General features: G+C 42.8%; 1 protein-coding gene across 2 annotated transcripts in view; it reads right to left on the bottom strand.

Annotated features, from left to right (window-relative positions):
• Positions 1-27,787, bottom strand: part of HHAT (hedgehog acyltransferase) — a 329,885-nt gene that overhangs the window by 289,159 nt on the left and 12,939 nt on the right. Inside the window, exons 1-2 of one of the 2 annotated variants that reach the window (XM_080824653.1) lie at positions 26,622-26,804; positions 12,691-12,824 (exon numbers count right to left, since the gene is read on the bottom strand). In XM_080824653.1, coding sequence (XP_080680779.1) covers positions 12,691-12,781 — 91 coding nt within the window. In that variant the 5' untranslated portion in view covers positions 12,782-12,824; positions 26,622-26,804. Of the gene's footprint in view, positions 1-12,690; positions 12,825-26,621; positions 26,805-27,787 lie in introns of those variants that run through there. The other variant, XM_080824654.1, reaches the window with a different exon arrangement.

Below are 27,787 nucleotides of genomic sequence, written 5' to 3'. Positions count from 1 at the left end.
AGGGACAGAGTCACACGCTAGAGGAGCCCCAGCATCCAACCACGGGCAACACTGCCCTGGGAACAACAGGAAGGGGTGGGGTGGTGAGCACCAGCCCAGAGCGCCACATGGCCCAGCTGCAGGACAGAGTCCCACTGCATCCCACGGGGTACAGGGGGCGCTGTGGAGGTGTGGGATTACAGCCGGGCTCTGGTTCTTTCTGTTACAGCGGCACGCAGGTCACATTGCGTGCTCAACTGTGCGCAGACTCAAGTCCCAGGAAGAGCCCACAAACAAGGGGCAAACTACTGCAATCCAACAAAGAAGTTAACAGGAACCTTCTAAAATTCATTAACCCAAAGAAGGTGAGAAAACCTCCCTGTCTCTTGCCTCTTCTGTTTCGGCTTCACAAAAAGCAACCTCCAGGAACATCAGAATTGTGCAGAACTGAAACGAGGCAGAAACGTGTTTGGGTGGTTTTGTTTTTGTTTTTGGCTTCTTTTTTAGAGTACGTTCCGAAGCAGTGAAATTTACATGCGAAAGCACCAGACTTCCTGAAACTGGAACGCAGCTCCCTCTAGTGGGAAAAAGGAATCCTACACAGGAGAATAATGACACCCTGTCTGGTGCCAGCAACCGAAATAAAGGCACAATTTTAAAAAGTAAAAATAGATGAAATTAATTTTAGTATCTTTAATTTCCACACAGAATCAGTATTAAACAATTACGTATGAGTCATTTTACATCCCTTTTTCTTACTAATTCTTCAAAATCCAATATACATGCTATCCTTATAGCCCATCTCAATTTGAAGAGGCTACATTTTAAGTGCTGGGACAGCTAATGACTACAGTATTAGACAGCATGGCCCAAACCAAAAATCTTCTCTCAGGTTTGGAGAATTTTTACAACTCCCCCGGTCTGATTTCTTGACACCAAATGCTATACAACATCCATTCCTCTTTGGAATTCACAGTCCTGAAACGGTCTTAAGTTAGCTGAAAATGCGTGGCTACAGAATTGGGTTGCTATAGGAGAACGGCAGCTGAGAACATGTAGTGGGAAATCTTTCCCCAAAGAGATTCGGCCCACAGAATTTCTCTGCTGCGGCCTTTCATTAGAGAGCCCATATTCTCACTCAGAGCAAGAGTTTTCATCGTAGCTCACACACACTCAAGCAAAAGGACCCTGCAAATGGAGAGAAGCCTTCTTTGCCTGAGCAATTTTCTCCACACCACACAGGCCTGACTGTTGGGCAAAGCGATCTTTTTCTTCGAGGTGCCCTGGTTTTATTTCCCAAAATTCAGCGCTCCACAAAACTGCCTCAGAGCATAGAAATGAAGCAATTTCTGTTGATGAGCCCTCATTACTAAATCAGCTGTTGATTCTCCCCACTCCAGCCACCATCCAACAAGAGGATATATCAAAGCCCCATTCTACCTACTGAGTGAGAGGATTTGCATTTTAATGGATGCCAATGAGCTGTGGTGGTAAACCATTTACTTGAAAGTGCTAACTAACCTACCCCTTTCACCCTCAACATTTTGATAGGAAACCATTTCTGGGGTGGGGTGGGGGTAATTAGAGGGCAATAATCGGGAAGGGGAGGAAACACACACACACCCTTGTCTGACACAAGCCACTGCCAAGGACTAGCACACCCAATCATGGCTTAACATGTCCTGCTGTTTCTATGCATTTGAAAAATTCCAATCAGCTCCTACTGATTCTTTATTTCTCTAGGAAGCCGCCGGGTACAGCAGACTGTGGCAGTAAATGAGTAGAGAAAGGGAGCAGAAAAGATGGGCTTCTCCAGATAAGAGAATTTAACGATAACCAGCTCTCACAAATTCATATAAAAGGTCATATAGAAGGATGAGAAGGTGCTGGTTTTCCCATGATAACTCTTGAGAAGTGGCTCCCCGCCCCCCAATTCCCATAAGGGAATGAAAAGTTGATGTAGAAATAGCCCAAGCAAAAGCAAATCATATATGTAAATAGGATACAAAGCGACATACAACATAAAAGGCCTTCAGATCTCCCTAATAAGGCTGCTCATCTGTTACTCATCAGTGGGAATTCTGGGGTCTATCACTGCGAGCCACCAGGTACACGATCTGCATGGGAGTCCTTAGGGCTCCAGACTGAGATGGAAACACTCCAGCAAAGAGGAAACCATAAGCTCTGGGCATATTCTTTTGTGTTTGACAGAATGGCAAGGAGCACTAGCTGGAGGAGTAAGGAGCTGTGGAGTCTAGTACTGAGGGTTGCTTTCACACGCCCTTAGCTCAGGCCCTGTCCCAGGTCACTGTTCACTGTGACAAGTTTACTACTGGTGCGAAGAAAGTCGACTAAGGGTGGGGAGCCTGGGTGGCTCAGTTGGTGATGCGTCCGCCTTCTGCTCAGGTCATGATTGTAGGGTCCTGGGATCAAGCCCTCCATCAGCGGGAAGCCTGCTTCTCTCTCTACCCCACTGTCTCACGTGCTTGCCCGCTCTCTCTCGCTTGCTCGCTCGCTCTCTCAAATAAGTAAAATCTTTAAAAAAAAAAAAAAAAAAGTCAACCAACACTCTCCCGCCTTGAGGGCCAATGTCCACATAGGAGGAGAAGGCCCATGTAAGCCTGAGAGGAAGGAGTGGGCCAGCAAGCTTGGACTCCCAGTAGGAAAGCCGGAGCTCTAACGTTTCCTATGACCCTGGCCACAGGTGACGAGAGAATGGGGTGAGCCATAACATGAAGCCCTGCCTAACAGATCCCTCGGAGCCTGAGTATGACACACACTTTCCACGCTGGCCATCAAGCCAGACTGCCCAGTCCTTGGCTCCCGAGGGAGCTATGCCCTTGGGTCCTTTCACAAAAGACCTGTTAACTGAAGGGCCCCTGGTGGCCCCTCCCATGGTTCCAAGGGGAAGGCCACCTGTTCAAAGACAGGACCAGGGGTAGCCTCCATTCCCCCCAACCCAATGCCACCCACCCTGAACTGGGCCCTCCAGAGTTGCCAGCTGTCTTGCAACCAAATTCTCTAGTCACAAAATCAAGTGGGAAAAGTTAACCTCTTGTTTACAAAGCCCGCCCCTCATGAGAGGTTAGTGTGTTATGAACAAAAAGAAGAATCTAAACGCACTGTTGTCTCCTTTCCTTATAAACAGAGACTAATGGTAAGTGACAACAACAGGGGCGTTTAGGAACAAACAGAAGGTAGAAGGTGAAAATGTTCAACTACAATTGTATTCCACTTTCAGAACACCTACTATATAAACACAGAAATTGGACGTGGCAATTCAAATAAATCATTTGTTCGTAGTTGCTTAAATATCGGGGATTCTTGGTGCTACACAGTTTATTTAGAGAAACATTTAATTCTGCTCACTCAAGATTTAAGAATGAAAATAAAGGGTCTGTGAAATGGAAATGCAAATTTGTGGAAAAATAACACTCTGTTTATAAAAATGTCCCCAATATGCAAGTTTTCATGAAGAGAGCCAGGGCATAAAACTTGAACCTGGGCTCTGGAAAAGCCAAAAGTCTCTAGCGTGGCCTACTGTTCAATGGAGAGTAATTGTTACCAAAAAAAAAAAAAAAAAGTAGAACTTATAAATAAACCCAAGAGATTGTTGGGGTTTTTTTTTGAAAAAGAGAAGAAATCCACTAAGTAGACAAAACCTTTAGTAAATTCCCTAAAACAGAAAAAATGAGACATGAGTGATTCAAAACATTACATGATCTAAAACTGGATGTTCATACATTTGAAAATTTCAATGCAAAGGAAAAATGTAGGGGCACCTGGCTGCCTCAGGCAACTCTTGATCTCAGGGTTGTGAGTTTGAGCCCCCACATTGGGGGTAGAAATTACATAAAAATAAAATCTGAAAAAAAAATTTATATATATAACTCAAACTGACTTAAGAAAACCTAAATATGGGGTGCCTGGGTGGCTCAGTGGGTTAAAGCCTCTGCCTTCCGCTCAGGTCATGATCTCAGGGTCCTGGAATAGAGCCCCACATCTGGCTCTCTGCTCAGCAGGGAGCCTGCTTCCCCCTCTCTCTCTGCCTGCTTCTCTGCCTACTTGTGATCTCTGTCAAATAAATAAAAATAAAAATAAAATTATTTGGAAAAAAAAAAAGAAAAGAAAACCTAAATATAACCTGAAATAACTGAAAGGCACTGAAGTTTTCAGTGAATCTATTTCCAAAGACTCCACGCCTAGACTAGACAAACTTATAAATGAGTATCAAACTTTGAAGCTCACGTCTCGTGCACTATTTACACAGTTCCATAGCACACACAAAAAATAAACTTCCCCATTCATTTTATAAAGTTAATGCTGATATTAAAATCTGATGAAACGAAAAATAAAACTACAGGCCAATGACTCTCACTTAGAAATTAGTAATTTTAAAAAATCTTGGAAACAAGCAGTTTATTTAAAAATACCATAGTCATAGATTTGTTGTAGGAATCCACATAAGCCGTATTGGAAAATGTATAACTTTAAAATATGTCAACAACTTGAAAGGGAAAAATTTTGCAATCATCTGAATAGGTGCTTTAAAAATGAATTCAACATTCACTGCTGATTTTAAAAATTTAGTTAAAGGGAGCTAGCCAGATTCCTTAGAATAATTAAAAAAAAAAGAAAAAAGAAAAGTTAATTCAAATTTTCAGTAATGGTAAAAACAATATGGGTAATTCCATTAAAATTAGAATTAAAATAAAAATAGCATTCTTTCCTGACTACTATATTGTTCTACAAGTCCCAGCTAAGCAATAATAGATGAAGCAAAACCATTAGCATGATCTGCAGATATTATCTAAACACAAAAATTAGGAAAATCTAAAATAAATAAATGGAACATTAAGAGAATTCAATAAATTGTTGGAATTTAACATACATAAACCAAAATAAATACCATTAGATCAGAAATAATCAGCTACAAATTATAGGAAATATAACTGGAAAATTTCCCAATCATAAAAGGAAAAAAAAAAAAAGACTCAAATGATCTGAATAGGAATTTTAGCAGGACTTGTTATGAAGAAGACCAGCAACCTTTACTAAGGGAAATAACAGAAGACTCTGAATGAATAAGGAAAAAATACCATTATCTGTGTATGGAAAAATATAATAAGAATACTAATTATTTACAAATTTCTAGGGTTCCTAGAATTCTAATAAAAACGCAATGAGATTTTTTCAAAACAATTTCATATATGTATATAGAAGAATAAACCAGTAAGAATAGCTAAGTGGATACATTATATGTTAATAAAAAATAAATTAATTAATAAAAAAAAGAATAGCTAAGTGAGGAAATGAAGAACGATGAGTGGTAACTTATTCCACCAAATACTCAAGTATTTTATAAAGCAATTTATTATTTATTTATTTATTTATTTGAGAGAGAGAGAGCGAGCACAGAGGGGGTGGTCAGAGGAAGAAGCAGACTCCCCACTGAGCATGGAGCCCGATATGGAGCTTGATCCTGAGACTCCAGAATCATGACCTGAGCTGAGGCAGTTGCTTAATCAACTGAGCCACCCAGTTGCCCTATAAAGCATCAGGCTCCCAGCTCGGCGAGGAGACGGATTCTCTCTCTCTACTGTTCCCCGCTGCTTGTGCTCTCTTGCTTTCTCTGTCAAGTAAATAAATAAATAAAATCTTTTTAAAAATAATACTTCTTTTGTAGAGTGTTCCTCTTCTTGTGTTTCAGCAAGTTGAGCCTTTCTTCTTTGGCCCATCTCACATGTATTTGGTATATGATTGAAGTGAAAAGTTAAATTATTTTTTCCCAAATAGATAACTAAATATGATTAACTATTTTCTTCCATATTGAATTATGATGCAATCTTGGTCATTGCTAACTTCTTTTTTAAAAAGATTTTATTTATTAGAGAGGGAGTGCGTACACACATACGTGCATGCATGTGAATGGAGGAAGAGGCAGAGGGAAGAGAATCTGAAGCAGACTCCGAGCAGCACAGAGGCCAAGATGGGGCTCTGTCCCACGACTGGGAGATCAAGACCTGAGCCAAGACCAAGAGTCAGCCGCTTAGCTGACTGAGCCACCCAGGTGTTCCTATCATTGCTAAATGCTTATATATATACCAGACTGTTTGAGGTTATATAGAATAAGCCAGTAAGAATAGCTAAGTGAATACATTATATGTTAATAAAAATAAACTAATTAATAAAAAAAGAATAGCTAAGTGAGGAAATGAACGATGAGTGGTAAGTTATTCCACCAAATACTGAAGTATTTTATAAAGCATTTTTAAATCTATTTATTTATTTATTTATTTATGATTTATTTATTTATTTATTTGAGAGAGAGAGAGAGAGAGCGCGCGCGCGCGCGTGCATGGAGGGGGTGGTCAGAAGAAGAAGCAGTCTCCCTGCTGAGCTGGGAGCCTGATGTGGGACTTGATCCTGGGACTCCAGAATCATGACCTGAGCTGAGGCAGTTGCTTAACCTACTGAGCCACCCAGTTGCCCTATAAAGCATTTTTAATTAAAACAGTGCAGTAATGAGGTACGAATTGATTGAGAAATCCACTGATATTCTCAGAAAAGAGAGCTCCCAACCCCAGGATCATGACCTGAGCCAAAGGCAGATGCCTAACTGAATGAGCCACCTAGGCACCCAAGAAGTACTACTGACACAACCTTCCTGGAGAACAGTCTGGGGAAGTCTATCAAAAACCTTAAAAATATTCATGTAGTTTTACTTTGCAATTCCTCTTCTGGAAATCATTCTTCTGAAAATCCTTCTGAGAAAAGCTCTCCAGTATGACACAACAATACAAATAGATTCCTTACAAAGTAAGTGAGCTACGCATTCAACTCATACAGCTGGAATGAAAAGGAACAGAGCAAATCCAAAGAAACGATAAGAAATAATAAGAGCAGAAATTGGAGAACAAAAGGAAACAACTGAGAAACCGAACAAAGCCACAAGCTGGAAAGATCACTAAGCTCTCTGACACAACTGATCAAAGCAAAAAAAAGAGGAGGAAGGGAGGGACGGAGACAATGTAAAACAAAAAACACAGTAAGAGAGGAAAACAAAACTACAGAAACAAAAAAATTTTAAATACGAGTATTATGAACCACAATATACCAATCAAATGGAAAACCTACATAAATGCATATATCCCTGGAAAGCTGCAAAATGTCAAAATAGGTACAAGATGAAATAAACTTGGGGCACCTGGGTGGCTCAGTGGGTTAAAGCCTCTGCCTTCAGCTCAGGTCATGATCCCAGGATCTTGGGATCAAGCCCCGCATCCGGCTCTCTGCTCAGCAGGGAGCCTGCTTCCCCCTCTCTCTCTGCCTGCCTCTCTGCCTACTTGTGATCTCTCTCTGTCAAATAAATAAATAAAAATTCTTAAAAAAAAAAAAAGATGAAATAAACTTGAATATAAATCAACAAATAATTGAAACAGTAGTCTAAGACTTCCCCTCCCAGCTGCTTTCCCAGGTGACCACCAATCACTCAGGTTTTTACTGATGACAATCCGACTCTTTTCATTTCAAAAACTACATCAAACTGATATGAACACAATATACGGGCTTTTTTTAGGTGCGAGCATTAACTCTTTCAAGGTTACAGCACGGCAGATCTCATCTTTCCTCAGGTTAAGGGTACGCAGAGGGACATAAAAGTGTTTCTACATCTACCAAACCACAAGGGCATCACCTTGACCCAGCAGGTCCGGATTAGCCACCACGATGCAGAGCTCGAGGGGAGCAGTTCCCAAGCATAGCAGATCACCACCACCCCAAGCCAAGTATTTCCATATGACTTAGAGATGTTCTACACCTGGTAGAGTCGGAAGGAAGAAAGGGTGTTCTGTTCAGTCCCTGCTGTGAATTTAGCAAAAGATTCCATTGGATGAAGGCCATTCAAGTAAGACTGCTGTCCCACATGGCCCAACAGCCCTGCCTCCCCAGAGTGCAGTGAACAAGATGCCTGCTCCGCGCCCAGAGAAAGAAGCCGTGCAGATGCCGACTAGTGGCATTTCACTGAACGGGTAGGTTTTGAGCCTGTAATATGTTCTAGGCACTCTATTTGCTCCAAATACAAACATCCCAAAAAAAGTTTACAGAAGAGACAGTTTTCCCAGTGACCTACTTCTATCATGCGGCTAAGTAGCACTTTTTCCTGAATTAGACAGTAAGACATGGAGCCAAAAAGACTTAACATTGCACCATTAAACACACTTTGGCAAGACAGGGGGATCCGGCTTCCATGAGCTGAACTGGCAAAAGTATTAGAGAAAGAAGACATTTCTTGGGAGCAACCTGAGAAACACTTTAGCACTGACATTTAAAGGAAAAACAGAGGATGAAAGAAGCTTCAGGCTAGGGAGTGGTCACTAATAAGTCCAACAGCATGACAGCCTCTGGATCAGCTGAGGTGCAGAAAAGCTTCCTACTATCCACAGAAGGATCCCCTCCCACCCCCATCCCAGCAGCCAGCGTGACACAGAAAGAAAACATTTCATTCCAATTCTTGGATAAAATTTTAAAAATTTTATTGTAGAATAAACAAAAGGGCCTCCCCTTTTAAAGTGAGGTGCTTTAGTAATTATCAATAAATACAAGTGGCAGAATAGAATAAGATGTTGGGTCTCGAGTTGGACACCTCTGAATTTAAACCCAGTTCCATTAGAACTTACTAGATGTGGGACCTTAAATTCTATCTTTTAGTCTCTGTATCCTCATCTGGGTGAAAAAGTACAACACCCATTGTGAAAGACTCCTAGGATGACAGCCATAAATTCCATACACAGGCATGCTGCTCCGGCCATAAAGAGGCTAGACTACTCCCCTTGAATCTGGACTGGAGCTGTGATTTGCTTTCACCAATAAATGAGGCAGAAGTGAACTGTACAACGTCCCAGGCTGAGCTTCAAGAGATCTGTAGCCTCTGCTTTTGTGCACTTGCAATACCCCCTCTTGAACCCAGCTATCCTGCTATGAGAAATATAAGCCATGTGGAGAGTCATGCAGAGAGAACCTCTGCACACTAAGTGACAACTCCCCACTGAGGTCTTGGCCAGCCACATGAGTGAGGCACCAGATGACTGTAGTCCCAGCTAACACCACACAGAGCAGGAGACCTGCCCTGCTGAGTCCAGGAGAGGTTTGTTCAAAGGACAAAGACTCACAAAAATGAGTTAGTGTAATCCATAACATCAACAAGCAAAGAAAAAAAAAAAAAAACAAAAAACAAAAAAAAACCCTCCACACACACAAAAACACATGGTCATATTAATAGAGGCACAAAAGCATTTGACAAAATCCACACTCATTTACAATTAAACACTCTCAGCGAACTAGAAACAGAGGGAACTTCCTCAATTGGATTAAGAAACCTACACTGAACATCATTCTTAATGGTCGGAAAGCTTTCCTGCTAAGATCAGAAAAATGGCAAAAGTGTCCCCTCTCACCCCTCCTTTTCAATATCATAATGGTAGTCCTAGCTAGTGCAATAAGAAAATGAAATGGAAGGTATATAGAATGGAGGGTTCCTAGACAGCTCAGTCAGTTAGGTATTTGCCTTCGGTTCAGGTCATGATCCCAGTGCCCTGGGATCAAGCTCTCTTTCCCTCTGCCATTCCCCCCAGCTTGTGCTCTCTGGCTCTATCTCTGGTCAAATAAATAAATAAAATCTTCAAAAAAAAAAAAAAGGTATACTAAATGGAAAGGAAGAAAAACAATTGTCTTTGTATGCAGATAATACAAATACCTATGTAGAAAATCCAAAGAATCTACAAAAACACTCCTGGAACCAATAAGTGATTATAGCAAGGTTGCAGAATACAAGATTTATATGCAAAAGTCAATTCCTTTCCTACAGATCAGCAATGAACAAGTGAAATTTACAATTAAGAATACAATACCATTTACATTAGCACCCCCAAAAGTGAGATACTTAGGAATAAATCTAATACAAGTCATGTGTTAGGAGAACTAGAAAACTCTGATGAAAACTAAAACAAAACAAAAAACAAAATTTGAGAGATATTCCATGTTCATGGATAGGAAGGCTCAATATTGTTAAGATGTCAGTTCTACTCTACTTCCTCTATAGATTGAATGCTAGCAAGTTCCCTTGTGGATATTGACAAAATGATTCTAAAGTTTATATGGAAAGGCAAAACATCCAGAACAGCCAAGAACAAAGTCAGAGGACTAATATCACCCAATTTCAAGACTTATTATAAAGCCTCACTATTCAAGAGACTGTGGCACTGGAGAAAGAATAGACAAACAGATGAATGGAACAGATTAGAAAACCCAGAAAAAGACCCACATAAATACAGTAAACTCACCTTTGACAAAGGAGCAAAGATAATACAACACAGGAAAGATAGTCTTTCAACAAATGCTGGACCTGGACATCCACATTCAAAAAAAAATGAATCTATATGCAGACTTTACATCTATCACAAAAATTAACTGAAAATGGATATTATAGATCTAAATATAAAATGGAATACTACTGAACTCCTAGAAGATAATGTAAGAGAAAATCTAGATGACCTTGGCTCTAGGAGGTACCTTTCAGATACCCAAGACACAATGTATTAAAGAAACAACTGGTAAAGTGGACTTAACCAAAATTTAAAATATCTTTTCTGCAAAAGACACTCTCAAGAGAATATGTGACAAGCCAGAGACTGGAAGAAAATATTTACAAAAATCCTATTATCCAAAATATACAAGGAACTACTAAAGCTCAAGAATAAGAAAATAAACAACCCAATTAACAAATGGGCAAAAGACCTGAACAAACACCTCACCAGGGAAGATTAGATCTATATGGCAATGAGCATATGAAGATGCTCCACATCACTTCATCAGGGAAATGCAAGTTAAAACAATGAGATACTACCACACATGTACTAGAATGGCAAAACTCTGGAATACTGACATCCATTCGTGGAAAAGACTACTGATTAACTGCCATTCTTTCCTCCTCTATAACAGAACTCTTGAATTTAGCTGGATAACTGGACTTTCAACCAAAAATTACATTTACTTGCTCCCCTCACAGCTGATGTGGCTACAGGACTGGGTTTTAGCAAATGATATGTCAATGGACATGATATAAGCAACTTTCAAGTCATATTCAGGAAAGAAGAAGGCCTCTCCTCCCCTCCCCTACCCTCTCCCTTCCCTGCCCCACCCCTCCCCTTCCATCCTTCCTTCTGGGAGAAAAGGGAATATGACAGCTGGAGCTAAAGCAGCGACCTTACATCACGCGGTGAAGCCACATGATGAAGAAGGCAGAGGGATATGGTAGAAGGAGCCAGGCTCTTTGATGCTCTCTGGACATCATACCAGCCTTTGAACAGTTATGCTGGAGGTTGTGTTTCTGCTGCCAAGCCTATCTTCGAAGTAATAGACCATCTCACAGGGCTGTTCTAAAGGCTGAATGAGCCAAGGTACACGTAACATCTAATATGGTGCCTGACACAGAGCAGGATTAGCTTCCATACATGGGCCATGGGAGCTCAGAGGCTGCAGCAGGAGAGTGCAGCTGCTTGGCCAGCTGGGACAAAAGAACAGTCCTCATCTACCGTAGCTGGTCTGTCTCTGCAACCAAGCCCATGGCTTTGAGTGGGACATCTGTCAGCTGGGAGAAAAGTCCATCCTGGGGATGCATATCCAAATCAGGCCCAGTGATACATAAGGCAGTAGGTGATCAGAGCAGAGGACTCTCAACTGTGCTTCCCAAAGCACTTTTACAATCTGAAGTGACTTTTCAGCATACTCTCCTGCCAAACTCCTCACAATAACATGCAATGTCTTTCACAGCCTTTCCCTGCTTTTTTATCTAAGCTCAACTTCTACCGCTGTCCCCTCACACTCTACACCCTGGTCCCACTGAGTGGTTTGTAGTTGCCAGACAATGCTGTGCTTCCTAACACGCTAAGGTTTTGTCCCTTTGCCCGCAAACTCGTCTCTTTCCACAAAGCTTCTGATGTCTCCTCTACTAAGCTGGCTCTGGTTGTATATTATGAAAAAGCCCAGAGTTCTCATAGCCTCATAGCCTGACTACAGAAAAGACCGGCATGGTCCCTCCTCATTTCTTTCTCCCATTCTCCCACAGCATGGGAAGTCTGAGAGGTGCGTGGCCACCAAGCTAAAGATGATGTTTTCCAGCCTCCCAGCTGTGTCCATAAGACCTGGCACTGGCCAACTGGGGGTGAGCAGAAGTGATAAGGGTAACGTTCTGAGCTCTCCATAAAGGACAGGAGGATTCCCATCCCCTTTCCTATGGGCTGGAATGTGGATTTGATGATGATTCTTCTTCAACAAGCATACAAAGCACTAAACACAGCAGAACAAAAGGACGAAAGAAGTCTGGGCCTCCAACACCGTGAGCTGCCTGCACGTGTCTGAGAGCAATGATGATAGAAGGGAGATGGAAGAGGTTACTGCAGGTCACCTCCACAGCCTTCAATAGCCATTGAATCAAACCCTCCCTCCTCTTACAGGATCCCGTTCAAGATCTGGGATTGGGGTGGAAAATCGTGTTGACTCAGATCATAAACTCCAAGCATCCCAGAGAGGGGAAAGCAAAGCAGGGTCCAAGTCATCCCAAGTCCACTAGACAATCTTTCGGAGTCTTCTACCTCTGAGTACTTCCTTCCCCCTTCCTTTCTAGATAGAAGGTTAGGAAAGTTGGGACCTTACCTCTGGAAGCTTTGTAAACTTCATAGAAAGAATATAAGTGGAAGCCTAGTGAAGCCAACAGGTAAAAAGACAGTTCCCATCGGGGCAGCATTGTTCCTTGTGACAAAGGGTCCAGGCAGACACACTGAGAGTTTCTAGGAAGAGCAACAGAAATAAAAACATTAAGCCACAGACATGACACTAGGGAATGGCATCATATCAGTTCACTTGCTGTCTAAGGGATTCGTCACTGTTTAAAGTAATAGAGATAAAAAAAAATAAAAAATAAAAAAAATTAATTAATTAATAGAGATAGAGCCCCAGTTATACTTCCTTCTGCCTTATGCATCCTGCGCGCGCGCGCGCGCGCACACACACACACACACACACACACACACGTCCTGCCTTCCTTGGGGTGAGCAGGTCTTCCCTAGGAGCTCCCACAGCCCCCAATCTGCCTCCCATCAGAATGCACACCAGACAGTCATGTGCTCCATGCCAGACAGGACTGGCTCCCCCTGTGGGATGGACCACTGGAGAACAGGGACTCTGATCTCTGCGTCCCCAGTACCCAACGCAGGGTGTAGAATGTAGCGAGAGGGGACTAGTGCTCCATGAACAATAAATGGCTTCAAACCTTAAATAAAAGAAAAGTATAGATCCTCTCCAAACCTGTTCTAAGCCAACAGCCTTAACCTCCTCGTTCTCCCCTTCATAGGTCATTCCACAGTTGTTTACATGAATGGGTGAATGAAAGCTGCCATCTTCCATCTTACGTAAACTTCTTAAAGGGAAGTGAATCACATGATCCCCAGCAGCTGTGGCGGACACTGCTAGCTGCCACCCCACAATATTTAGCCTCCCTTCTTACACAGTAATGTAATTTTTATCTGAATGCATGGATGCTAAGCTCAACTATATAGTGTAGCCAAGTGTGGGCATTTGACTAGTTCTGGCTGCAAGGCTGTGGTCATGTCCTTCCTGCTGGCCAGAGCTGGAACAGCCACCTTGGGCCAAGAGGTGAGAGCCATGTGAGAAAACAAGACCGAGGAGCCTCAGTTCCTGACTCCATGTACCACCCCACCCCCAAAACCGCCCCAGACCATTTATGTCTGGACTATTACATGAAAGAGAAATGTACTTCCAGATTGTTTCAGCCTCTGCTATTCTCAGTCTCTCTCTTAACAGCAGCCATGTCTATATTCTAAGTATTAGAGCAGGAGATAGGAAGTCCTAAAATTCTACAAATTAAATGATCAGCTCCCAAGTAACAAAGAGTTAGTTAAATGGCTCTCAGTGCTTTAGTGAAGCCTCTCAAATATGTCTCACAATGGATGCCAAATAAGGAGCAAAATTTTAAGCCCCAAGCAAGCATTTCTCATATGAGACAGTAATGCCAAGAATCAGAATTCACATATCTCATTTTATTGAATGATCACCCTAATGAACAAGGTGAAGCAAGAGAGACAGGCATTTTACAGATGAAAAATGTGAAGCAGAATAAGACCACAAGTGAGAAATAACTGAGCCAGCGCTCAAATCCAGGTCCTGGGCCCACTGAGCCTCCATGATTCCCCTCAGCCACAGCCAGCCCTATTAATGCCAGTTTACAAAGTCACTTGTCTCTATAGCCTGGCTCATAATCTACCATGCACAAACTCCTTTCTTCAAGCTAAGAGAGATAGAGATAGAGCAGAAAAAGATAAACTTTGGCTTTCAGAAAACAGGAGGTCAGAAGTCAGCGGTCCTCCACCCAGAGTACCAACTGGCAATGACCTAAAAGTTGCTCAGGCAGTTTGGCCTCCTGCCACCTCAGGGATCCAGAAGCAGGCACTTATGCTTTCAATCCCAAACACTCTCAAACCCTCATCAATGCCTTCTCAGGTCCCCTTGCTGTTTTTCAGAACCATTTCTAGCTTTAAACATTCCTACTCAAACTTAATTTTTTTTTTTAAAGATTTATTTATTTATTTATTTGTCAGAGAGAGAGAGAGAGAGAGGAGCGAGAGTGAGCACAAGCAGACAGAGCGGCAGGCAGAGGGAGAAGCAGGCTCCCTGCCGAGCAAGGAGCCCGATGTGGGACTCGATCCCAGGACGCTGGGATCATGACCTGAGCCGAAGACAGCTGCTCAACCAACTGAGCCACCCAGACGTCCCTCAAACTTAATTTTAAATACCTGGCATCTCCTAGAATACCTTAGAATCTCTTCGTAGAATTTTGTGGGAATATGGTGGTCTTCCCTTTAGTGGAAAGCTACCTTTAGCCTCTGCGTTTTACGTGTCTCCTTTCAAAGGACGTTGGTATTACATTGGATGGCCTCCTCACCTCCTTAAGAATATGTGATTAGCAAAGTCTGAACCCCTAAAAATGCTATTGAAATGTGAACATAATCTTAGAGATGAAAGAAAGTTCTGGGAAGTCCTGCTGTTTAGAAGCTTTCCAGGGACATTCTCTTCTAGGACAATTCCTTTGCATTAATGAACTGTGGGGAACCAAAAAATTCAGTGTTAAAACATTTCCCTTTCTGGCGCTCTTAGCTATACTGTGTACCTTTTGTAGACACCTACACAAAGATACATCCTTACAAGCAACAAAGCAGCGGGGCTGCCTCTTCCCATTTAAAATGTGGAGACTGGGGTGCCTGACTGGTTCAGTTGGTTAAGTATCTGCCTTTAGCTCAGGTCATTATCCTGGGGTCCTGGGAATGATCCCGGGGTCCTGGGAGCAAGCCTCACATCAGGCACCCTGCTCAAAGGGGAGTGTGCATCTCTCTCTCTCTCTCCCCTTGCTGTTGCCTCCACTTGTGCTCTGTCAAATAAATAAAATATTTAAAAAATAAATAAAATAAAATGTGGAGACTAGACCAAATAGCCTCCACCACCACCACACACTCACTCTCATGTCCTTATTAACAGGTCCTTCTTCCCTATACCTGAAATGTATTCATTTCAGCTGTGCCCTTAAAAAGCAAATCAGAGTAGATATGTTAAAAGAATTTAACAACCCAACAGTATCAAAGAAAAGGCAAGTTGGACATTGGGGAATATAACTAGCACTTTTAAATATCCAAACCCATAAAGTTTCCTAAATACGCTCAGAAAGTTCTCAAGTTTCCATTTCTTGTTCTCTAAACAAGTATGCTCTTCTTTAGGGATAGGCTATCATGATGAAATCAAAGAGGTCCTTACTCAAACGTGTAAGTAATGCTTCTTTTCTGTTGTTCACCTACAGATCCTGTCCTGCAATAGCATTATCAGCTTAGTGGGTATCTACCTGTGAGACAGCCTAGAAACTAATCACCATTTGTAAATTACTTCTATAGGAAAAGCCAACCGATAGCAGAGCAGCATAGCCTGAGTTTGAGTAAATGCCAACCTGATTACTCTACGTAACTGAGGCTGTGCCACTGACAATGTGAGAGCTAAGGAGAGAGGCCAGGATATGTGATGGGAAAGGGATGGGGCCCAGGAACTCTGCTGCCTTCGTGGGAATACTGGTCAGTGAAGTACAAATGTGAAGAAGTACAAACGTAGATAGCAGAGGTGAAGGGAGAGCGGGAGCCACGTGGCAGAGGGTCTTAAACATAAAGAACTGCAAGTTTGCATTTGATTTGCTGAAGAAAACTCAGGCGTATAAGCCCGTACATTTAGCTATTTGAGTGAAGCTTCAGGAAGAAGCCCTTTGACAGTGTGACCGTCTGGAGGCAAGGAGAGCAACGATTCAGGAGGAAGCAGAGAGAAAGTTCTAGAACCAAGCAACACAAATAAAGCACAATTAAGTCGTACCTGACGTGAAACCAGTCCAGGAAGCAGGATTGAAAAAGAAGAAAACAAAGAACATACAACAGCAACTCCAAAGCTGTAAGATCACAGTATCTCAAAGCCAAATATTATTGATGAGAGTAGACTAATTGAGGCAAATGAAGACAAAGAGAGAAAGTACATTTAATATCAGGTGTTGGAAGGAAACCATAGCAGGTTTCTCTGGGATCAAAGGAAAAGAAGTCAAACCGGAGCAACAAGGAATTTCACCTGCATATTGGGGTAAGAGCCCGTGAGGCTGGGTATTTCAAAAAAGTATTTCTCTGGGGCCTACAGAACTGCAGAGGCCCACAGAATAAAATCCTAGTATAAAATGGCAAGAATTCCTCAGCTAACAGAGTTTTCTCTATACTGAAGAAACATACATTTGCGTTTACTTTGTAATTTAACACTCCACCTGCTTTCAAAGACATCATCTACTCTACTCCTCACCAGGAGGGCTAACGGTTAGCTCTTTTTCAGGAATCAGAATCCTGCTCAGGGAAAGGCAGTGATCTGCCCAAGCGCAGAGAGAAGCCAGTGATGGCGCAAAAACCAGAACCCAACTCCCCAGCTCCCACTCTTTCACAGGCAGAAATCCTGTTCCTTAATCTTGGCAGAAAAGCACAGCTCACTATGCCAAAGCCAAAAATGTGCATAAACATAACTTCTGTAAGATGCTTTCCCCCGGCAATTTCCAATATCACTTCAAATGTATCTTTATTTTTGATGCATGCTACAAATGGATTCCAACACTTCCATTTTAAATGTTTTCTACTCCTTGGTCTTGATATTTCCAGTGCTGAATGAGCTATAACCACATACCCGCATGTACCAGAGGACTTTCAAAACCACACTCTCAGCACTGAGCTAATAATCGTTGGGTACCAGCATCACAATTGTCACTTCTACCAATTACCAGTTGCTCAATGTCCTAAACTAAAATTTTCCTCCACTTAGTTTTCTTATACTCTAGTAACAGCTGTACTATAAGTGCTATTTATAGGATACCTATGCTAAGCAAGCACTTTAAAGTATTATCTCATTTAATCTTTATAACAACTTCTCAAGGTTGGTACTTCTGGTATCCTCATTTAACACAAAAGAAAACCAAAGCCCAGAAAGGTCAAGAAACTTGCCCCAGATCACACAGCTGGTAAGCAGCAGAGCTTAGCTTCATACCCACCAAGTCTAACTTCAGAGCCTTCCCTCAGCCCTATTTTTTTAAATTAACATACAATGTATTATTTGTTTCAGGGGTACAGGTCTGTGATTCAGCCACCTCCCTATTCTTACGAGGGCACCTGATTCGTTTTTTTCCCTGTCTATGATGAAATCAATCCATCAGGAAAGCTAGAGAGTTATACAAGCTACATACAAGCAAAAGAAAATTTTAAAGTCATGTGAAATTTAGATACTCCCTAGGAAGAAAATTTGTAAATCAACTGGATGTAATCAAAACACACATGAACCATCTAACTCACACTTTCCTTAAAAAACTGACTGAAGAAGACAAACTAAACCAATGTATTCAGATATAAGAAGGGAAAGTCAGCAGTCACATAGAGAGAAGGGCTGAGTAAAATTGAAATAATTCTAAATTTAGAAACAAATGAGCACTCTGTAAGTCACAAAGTAATAGAAGTAAAAAGAGCACATGTACACTGAAATGACAATGGCTTTGGAAAGAATGAAAGAGTAGGATAATATTCTAGCACATTTGGAAAAATTATGAGACTTGCTCCTTTGTTTGATGAAACAAACTTATTTTGCATAATACAAATTGCAGGACTCTCACGAGGAAACCCAAATCCAGACACACTGTGTCCTCTCAGTTTTTGCCAAACCCTATTTAGGAGTCTTACAAAGAGTCTTATTCCTTTACTATGTAATACTAACAAAAAATACTTCTCCAAACCCAGAAAGGCTTCACTAACAGAGTGATGATGGTGGCTTGGAGGAGGTCCGCTGGATGGGACAGAACATCTAATTACAGAATATTTTAAAATACATACACTACTTCCAAACATGCACCAAAATATCATGTATCAGTTATGTCTCACTGCACCATAAACCACCCCAACACATAGTGGCTTAAAACAACAAAGATCCCTTTTCTTCCTGATTCTGTGGGATGGCTATAGAGGCCATTCTCCTGCTCTTACCTGGCATCACTCGTGTCACCAAGTCACCACACAGCTCAGTAGGGGCTGGAAGGGCCAGCATGACCTCCCCCATGCCTAGCATTTGGTGCTAATTCTCAGCCAGGAGCAGCGCTTCTCTTGCACATAGATCCGGCTGCTCCAGAAGGCCTGACACTTCCCAGCACAGCGGCTTTGGGGGTTCAAAAGAACAAAGGCAGGAGGGGCAAGGTCTCCTAAGGACCAGGCTCCAAAATTCACAGAACACTGTGTTGGTCCAGAGACCAGTACAGATTCAAGCGAGAAGAGGGATTCTACCTCATTAGGAGAGCACAGCAATGGCACCTTCAAAGGGGGCAGGACACAGCCTACCACACCAGTATGTGAGAAGTTCTGGAAAGTTAGTGGGAAAACTGCAGTTCACAAGGGAGCTTTAGTACATGAAATGTCACAAAGATTGATTATTTGTATATAAAATGAAAATAAAAATAATTATTTTCCCTAGATCAGAACTGCAAAATCACTAAGGACCCTGCTGTCATCTGATCTAATCTCCAGTCAGTTTGGGAATTCCTTTTACAAAAACCTACCTGACCATTTCCAGTAACATCAAGAGGCAGAGAAACTTTTTGTAAGCAGTTCTGGTTATTATCCTATTTTTCCTCAAATCAAGTAAAAAACTGGTCCATTTTTTTAAAAGATTTTATTTATTTATTTGACAGAGAGAGATCACAAATAGGCAGAGAGGCAGGCAGAGAGAGAGGAGGAAGCAGGCTTCCTGCTGAGCAGGGAGCCCGATGCGGGGCTCGATCCCAGGACCCCGGGATCATGACCCACTGAGCCACCCAGGGGCCCCTGGTCCCTCTATTTTTAAAAGCTTTTTGTCAGTAGTCCATTTGTACCTTCTAGAACTAAAGGCATGGAGGCAGGGTAATGGGATTACGTAGAGACGGCTGTGGTGTGAGAATTCCAAAGTTCCAATCCCCTCTCCAGCTTCGCTACTTCATAGCTGTATGCCGTAAGACAAGTTGCATAACCTCTCCATGCCTCAATTCCCTTACGTATAAACAGGGATGGGGCACCTGGATAGCTCAGTGGGTTAAGTCTCTGCCTTTGGCTCAGGTCATGATCTCAGGGTCCTGGGATTGGGCCTCACATTGGGGTCCCTGCTCAGTGGGGAGCCTGCTTCCCCCTCTCTCTCTGCCTGCCTGTCTACTTGTAATCTCTCTCTGTCAAATAAATAAATAAAATCTTAAAAAATAAAACAGAGTTAACAGCAATTGCTGTAAGGATCAGATGAACTTACAAAGTGGTAGAACAGTGCCTTGGGTTCTGTTCTAAAATGTAATTCTTTCTGTTTTTAATGTTACTGATATTATACTTAAAAGGCTTAATTGTTCTCTCCAATAATACTTCTTCAAATATTTAAAGATAACTAATGCCACACACTCCATCCCAAACCTTCTTCCAGGACAGACATTCATGATTCCTTCAACCATTTCTTCAGTGACTTAGTTCCTAGACCCTTTACCATTCATCAGTTGTCTCTGTATAGTACAGGTGTCTAGATCTGAACCTAAAACTCCAAATGTAGCAGAGAGTAGGGCAAGACCATCACTTCTATTCTTCCATTAACTATACTTTTAAATAAAGAAATCTAGATCCAGTTCTTCATTCAGCAAGTATCAGTGAGCTCCTAGTGAGATTCAGGAAACTTATTTGTGAAGCAAAATATAAAATCCCGTCTGGGAAAGCCCTCAAATGGGTTCTCCCAGAAATGTCCATGTGTTGGGACGCCTAGGTGGCTCAGTGGGTTAAAGCCTCTGCCTTTGTCTCAGGTCGTGATCCCAGCCTCCTGGGATCGAGTCCCGCATCGGGCTCCTTGCTCGGCAGGGAGCCTGCTTCTCTCACTGCCTCTGCCTGCCTCTCTGCCTGCTTCTCTGCCTGCTTGTGTGTTCTCTCTCTCTCTCTCTCTCTCTCTCTGGCAAATGAATAAAATCTTTAAAAAAAAAAAAAAAAAGAAATGTCCATGTGTTAATTCCTAGCCTATAAATATAGTTCCTTACAAAACAAAGGGATTTTTTGCATTTGTCATTAAGTTAAAGATGGGGACATTAGCACTGACCATCCACTTAGGCCCAGTGCAATCGCAAGGGCCCTTCTGGGAGGGTCTGGGACAGAGAAGGTGGGATAATGGAAGCAGAGGTTATCGTAATGTGCTCTGAAGATGAAGGAAGGGCTCACAAGCAAAGACATGGAGGCAGCATCAAAAGGCAACAACAAAAGAGTCTGCCCTAGAGCCTCCAAGAAGGAGTGCAGCCCTGCCTACACATTTTGGACTTCTGACCTTCAGAAGTGATAATAAACTTCTGCTTTAAGCCATTACGTTTGTAGTAATTTGTTACAGAAACAATAGGAAACTAACATGCCACACATGCCTGGTGGGAGGAAAGTATCTAACAGAAAGGATTTACATTAAAAAAAAAATCAGAATGTTTTTAATTCAACTGTTATAAAACTTAAATTGTAAGAAAATTAAATCTAAAACAAAATTTTGTGTTCAGTTTGCACCTTGGCATTTTTTTGGCTTCCACCTCGCACTGATAACAGTCTAAATATCAAACAAAGCTCTAGGTCTTTTTATACGAACTGCCATTAAGCCAGATCTCTGTTGTTAAAGAGTGCCGGAAAGGAGTCAATTTTTTAAGTCCCTAATTCACAAAAGGTACTAATGTGCTATTATACGGTCTCTCATGAAAATTCTTTTTTTTTTTTTTTTTTTAAAGATTTTATTTATTTATTTGACAGACGGAGATCGCAGAGAAGCAGGCAGAGAGAGGAGGAAGCAGGCTCCCCGCCGAGCAGAAAGCCCCATGCGGGGCTCGATCCCAGGACCCTGGGATCATGACCCGAGCCGAAGGCAGAGGCTCCAACCCACTGAGCCACCCAGGCGCCCCTCTCATGAAAATTCTTAACCTACTTTAAGCCTTTTTAATCACCAGGAATCATGCCAACTATATCTTACACTCCCCAGATTAGGGGCATGTGAATGAACCAAATATTTTATATATACTACTTTAAGTAAACTTTGCATTAAAATGTACCTAAAATTAATTTAAACTAATTTTTAAAATTAGTTAAAAATTTAAAAATTAAGATTTTCAAAAAGCAGATTCATTGCCACTCAGATTAAAACTTAAATGCCTCAGGGCGCCTGGGTGGCTCAGTGGGTTAAGCCTCTGCTTTTGGCTCAGGTCATGATCTCAGGGTCCTGGGATCCAGCCCCACGTGGGGCTCTCCGCTCAGCGGAGAGCCTGCTTCCCCCCACCCCGCCTGCCTCTCTGCCTACTTGTGATCTCTCTCCCTCTCTGTCAAATGAATAAATTTTAAAAATCTTTAAAAAAAAAATTAAATGCCTCAAAATTCCCCTGGCCTGATTTCTATCATCTTATTCCATTGGGCCTGTTTTTGAACCTACTCTGCTGTTTCTACCTTCCTTTTGTTCAGCTCCATGCGAGGTTCATCCACAATCTATTCTCATTCTCATTACTGAAGAGCAGTCCATTTGTATAAACTATACAGTTGTCCATTCCACTACTGATGAACATATGGGTTGTTTACAACTTGAGGCCATTTTGAATAACAGTGTTCTGTACATTCTTTGACATGTCTTTCAGTACCCACATGTCTGCTGTGTTTATCCAAGAATGGAGTAGCTGGGTCATAGGAGATAATAGATGTCCAGCTATAGTAAATGATACACCAAACAATTTCCAGGACAGTTGCACCAAGTTTTATACCCAGCAGCAAGTATGAGAGTTCCAGTTTGTCCACAACCCAACTAGGACAGGTATCCCCCACTTTCTGAAAGGTCAGGTTATACCACTTTGCTTTTACAAACGACCTACATTAGTAGCTATTTTTGTTAACCAAAAGAAATACAAAGATTTCCACTTTTACAGAAAAAGGCAAGAGGAGACAATGGCACTCCATGTTTGTTTTGCAGCCAGCACTTACAGAGGGAACACACACCCCCAGCAGCAAGAGTGGCCCTGGGTTCCTTCCCAGGGAACTACTACCCTGAGGGTCTCAGCATCACGTCACCAGAGCTCTGAACTCTGCCTGTAACATCTGTGCTTGGCCTTCATTTATTCTGTGCATCCACCAGCGAGATGTATCCTAAGGTATCAGAAAAGCTTAAGAGGGATTATTTTGGAGGTCTGGAATGCTCAAAATTTTTCCATATAAATTAATGGTAATTCCTCCTTTGCTTCACATTTCAGCTTATGAAAGATTTCACAGGAACGCTCTGCTTTCGGATAGCGGGGGAAGCCTGTATATACTTAGTCCTCACTCTGGTGAGCATATAATGATAATGCATTCTCATTTTAATTTGCATTTTCCTAATTACTAATGAGGTTAACCATCTTTTCATGTGCTTAAGAATTTGGATATCTTCCTTTGGGAAGTGACTTGCCCATTTTTCTACTGGGGTGTCTATTTTTTTTCCCTAATGATTTGCAGAAGCTGTTTCTACATTGTGGGTAGGAGTTCTATATTGGATATATGTAATTACAAATATCTCCATCATTCTGTAGCTTACTTCCCACTCTCCTTATGGAATCTTTAAATGAACAGAAGCTCTTACCAATCTTGTTCCTTTATAATTGGTTGCTTTTTGCGTCCTATCTCACAAACTCTTGACTGTCCCTAGGTAATAAAGATATTTTACTTTGCTTTCTTCCAGAAGCTTTATTATTTCAGCTTTCACATTTAGGTATGTGATATATCTTAATTACTATTTGCATATGGGATGAGGTAGATGACCAAGATTCATTTTGTCCAATGGAGATCCAGTTGGCCCAGCATCATTAACTGAAAAGGTTGTAGTTTCTCCAGTGCACTGAGGTGTCACTTTTGTCACAAACCACACATACGTGTGATGTAAGTCTGATTATGGATTCACTACTCAGTTCCATGGTCTGTCTAGCATAGTGCCAATACCACTTGAGCATATTATGTATTGATCTAGACATCCAAATTTGCTTTTTCTTAGATTATCTAGAATTTCCAAATAAACTTCAGAACTGGCTATCAACTTCTATTCTTGAGAAGACATCTGCTAGAATTGTGATTGGGACTGTGCTAAATCTATAGACTCATTTGCAGACCAATGATATACTCTCCGTTGTTTAAATCTTTAATTTTTCTCATTAATGTTTTAGCTGGCAAAAAGTTTTTATCATGAATCGTTGTTCAAGTTTGTCAAATAATTTTTCTCCTTTATGTGTATGTAGTTAAATTACATTTGACTTTCTGATGTTAGCCAAAGTTTCCCTTCCTAGAGTAAGTTCAAATTGGTCATGGTTTAGTCTCCTTTTTATAGACTGTTAGATGATTTACCAATACATCATTAAGACTTCTGCATCTTTTGTGTGAGACTATGACCTGGAATTTTCTTGTAAATTTCTTCCTCATCACGCTTTAATAACAAGATTATGCTGGCCTCATAAAAGCTGCCAAGGAGTGTTTCCTTTTTCAGTTTTTTAAATGCTTGGACTATTTCCCTTATGAAATCATGTGGGTTTGGAAATTTTGCTTTGGAAAGGATTTTAACAACAAATTTAATTTCTTTAATAGATACAGGACTATTTTGCTTTTCTAGTTATGTCTTAGTTAAGGGTTTGTTTTTTTTTCAAGTATCCATTTCATCTGAACTTTCCAACATATTACCAGAATTGTTCACAATAACATCTTAAAATCTTTTAAAAAGTTTTGGGGATATATAGTGAGAACACCTTTTTTCTTCTCTGGAACTAGTAATACCATACTCCATTAAGGTTCACAGGCACTCTCAAAAAAAAAAAAAAAAAAATTTCTCCTGCACTATGTGACACATAGCCACTAACACAAGAATATTCTCCAGCAGAATTATCCACAGGAGCAGAGCAAGTATATAAACAATTCAACAATTCCCTCTCAACAGCTCTTATCACTAGAAATAACTGAACCTGAGTAAAAGGAGACACGAACTGAAAGAGAAAGAAATGGGTATTTGTAACGCTCTAGGGTGTCCAGCAAATACTCAGAAGAAAACCAGAAGAAAAACAACCACTAAGTAGGGCTTGTAACCTCAGATACCCACCCCACCACCTCCAAGACATCCATAGGTAGAATTCAGGAGGCCATAAACCTATAAATTCACTCACACAGCTTTATTTTCATGAACTTCTAAAACAACTGCAGGATTCTTATAAATATGACAACAAACCATATTAGAAGGAGTTCTGGCAGCTTTGTCACCAATAGAAATCAGATACTTTCATTACACAGTGCAGTTATTGCAAATATCGGGAAATATTATTTATGTGGGCATCACTACTTCGAAATTATGAGTTATTTGATACAGCTGAATTTTGTTACTTAGTGCATTAATAAACACAAAATACTCTTGTCACAAATGTGGGGGTTTGTTACACTATTCTGATAACTGTTTCAATGTAAGTTGTAACTCTATTAAATAATGCCTTCTAAAAATTGGCCTCCCCAGACTCCAAAGAGGTCCATTTGTGTGTGTGTACACATACACACACACACACATGCACACGAACACACAACTAAAAATCTTACAAGGAATTAAGGATTTCACCCAAGGGAAGGAACTCCAAAGCAAAAATTAAGGAGCATCTTCCCTTGACCAGGCCCTGAGCTGCAAGCAGGAAACACTCAGATAAGTAAGGCCTGGGCTGGCTAGTTTTTGATGTTACCTACAGAGTTACTACCAACATCTAGCCTCCCACAATGATGACTGGTCCCTTGGAGACTCAGCCTTGACCCTAAGTTAGTCTATCTAACCTGCTTCCCAAGGAGGGAGCAAAATAAATAATAGATACAACACAGGCTTTGATCCAGAAAAGGGAGTGTAATACTCAGCCCTGAAATCTACTAGTTTGTGCCTTTGGCATCTCCTCTCTTCTGCCGTGAAAAGGAGTAACACTACCTACCATCCTTTATGATTGTAATTTAGGTACAATGGGTTCACGGCACCTGACAAGCACATCGGCCTTGTTAATATTAGTTGAATCTTTCAGGTCAGAACTAACTGTCCTTGTTCTATACTAATCACAATTACGGACTGCCACAGAGAAAAAAGGGATAAGAATTATAGGAAAGATGGAGCATGAAGAATGGAAGCGGCGGGAGGGGCGGGGGGGAGACTGTACTTGGTTGTTCAAATTCCAGCATAAAAACCGCCCCCTCAGTGAAGCCTTCGCTCTCGTCTCCTGTACCCATGGCACTTAAGTAAGCCCTTGATAGGGCCTAAGTGCCTAGCTCTGAGAGTGAATGCATGAATGAGGAATACAACACAGAAAGAGACAGACACGGTGAGTCTAACCCCCAGAAAATGCAAACCAAGGACACCAATCCCCCAGTAGGACAGCTCTGATCCAAAAGCCATGAACCAAGGAAGCAGCACATTTCTTAACACCAAGGCCACCCCAATACCCGGACTGCCCGGGGGGGGGGGGGGGGCTGCCTTTCTACGTAAAGACCGGTGCCACCTGCAGGCTAGACTTTGAAGACCGCACCTGAGTCTGAAGAGTAGAAACCAAAATAAATCTCTAACTTCGGGGGTCACTGGAGCCACAGCAGTAGGACCGGCGCACGTCCAACACTGCCTGGGGGACCAGCGGAAACTAGGGACCAACCCCAGGGAGAGGCCGCTGGCTGGGGCGTGCGCGGACTCCGCCCGGCCTGCGGGAGCCCGGCCACCGCGCCGGGAGCCAGGCCACCGCGCCAGGAGCCCGGCGTGGCCCGAGGCGCACGGCCCACGCCGCCTTTGTCTCCACGGCGGGACGGGGCGCCTCCTCTGCCCCGCCCCCGTGCCCGCACGCAGGAACCGGGGTGGGAAACGGAAAAAGCCTGGAGCATTTCTGGTTCTCCAGCGAGCACACCACGAAAGTCAGCACGTAACCTCCCCGGGACCCGCTACGGGCCCCGGCTACCAACCTCCGGGCTGTCCCGGGCAGCGACCGCGGTGTTCACGCGCGCCACGAGTCCCCAACAACCCTCTCGGCACTTCCGAGTCCCGGCGGCTGCGGCGGCCGGCTTCCCGGGAAGCCGCCCTCTTCCCCGGGAGCGGCAGTTGGAAAACCAGCCCCGCGCGCGTGCTCGGAGCGCGCCCCCGCCGCTGCGCCCGCGCGCCCCCGGCTCCAGGCGGCCCGGCTCGGAAACGCGCGGCGCTCCGGGAGCCGGGCAGCCGGCATCTGGGCGCCGGGTGTATGGGGTTCTGGCCGGCGGGCGGGCGGCCCCCCCCTCGGCTCCCCCCGGTCTTCCTCGCTCGCCCGCAAGGGGGCTGCGGGTTTGTCCGCCCGGCGGCGTCTGCCCCATCCGTTTGCTAGTTGCGGGCCCGGGGCTGCCCCGCATGTTCCGAGCGGAAGTCACCTGAAACTCCAGGGGGCTCTAAACCCAGCCCAGTAGTCCCCATGGACGCTCAGCAGGCGGGAGGAGGTAGCTTGGTGGGGTGAAAGGAAGGCGGGCTTTGCGGACGGGCTGCTTGACCGGCTTGCGGTATGAACTTAGCCCCTGGAATCCTCCCGGCCCTCCTCAGTCAAGCGGAAATAAGCTTCCCTGCTTGCCTCGAGAGTTAAGAGTGGAGACCGAATGGGATGAACGTTACCCGTAAAGCCATTTACAGAGATGATCACCACCGCAAAATGTATACCAGTGATTTAGAATGGGTTGTAAAGAGTAGACGTGACTTCGGCTGAGCGCTGTTAATCAGAGGACAGAGCCTGCCAGAGTTCCACAGACCTACCTGAGCCAGAGCATCACCTGGCTTTAAAACAAGAGGCATCTGAGGGGCGCATGGATGGCTCAGGGGGTTAAAGCCTCTGCCTTCGGCTCAGGTCATGATCTCAAGGTCCTGGGATGGACCCCCGCATCGGGCTCTCTGCTCTGCAGGGAGCCTGCTTCCTTCTCTCTGTGTGTCTGCCTCTCTGCCTACTTGTGATCTCTCTTTGTCAAATAAATAAAATCTTAAAAACAAACAAAAAAAACGAGGCATCTGAATCCCTCTTCAAACCAAAGAATAGTCCAGGAGATTATCTTTCTGAATGCAAATTTCTCCGAGGAAACCAGAGCATAAACTCTGAGAACAGGAACTGTCTTCTCTT

This window comes from Martes martes (genome assembly GCF_963455335.1).
Source record: "Martes martes genome assembly, chromosome: 15".
Classification (NCBI taxonomy): domain Eukaryota; kingdom Metazoa; phylum Chordata; class Mammalia; order Carnivora; family Mustelidae; genus Martes; species Martes martes.
Note: the sequence above shows the minus strand (reverse complement) of the source record. Positions and strands in the feature narration are given on the sequence as shown.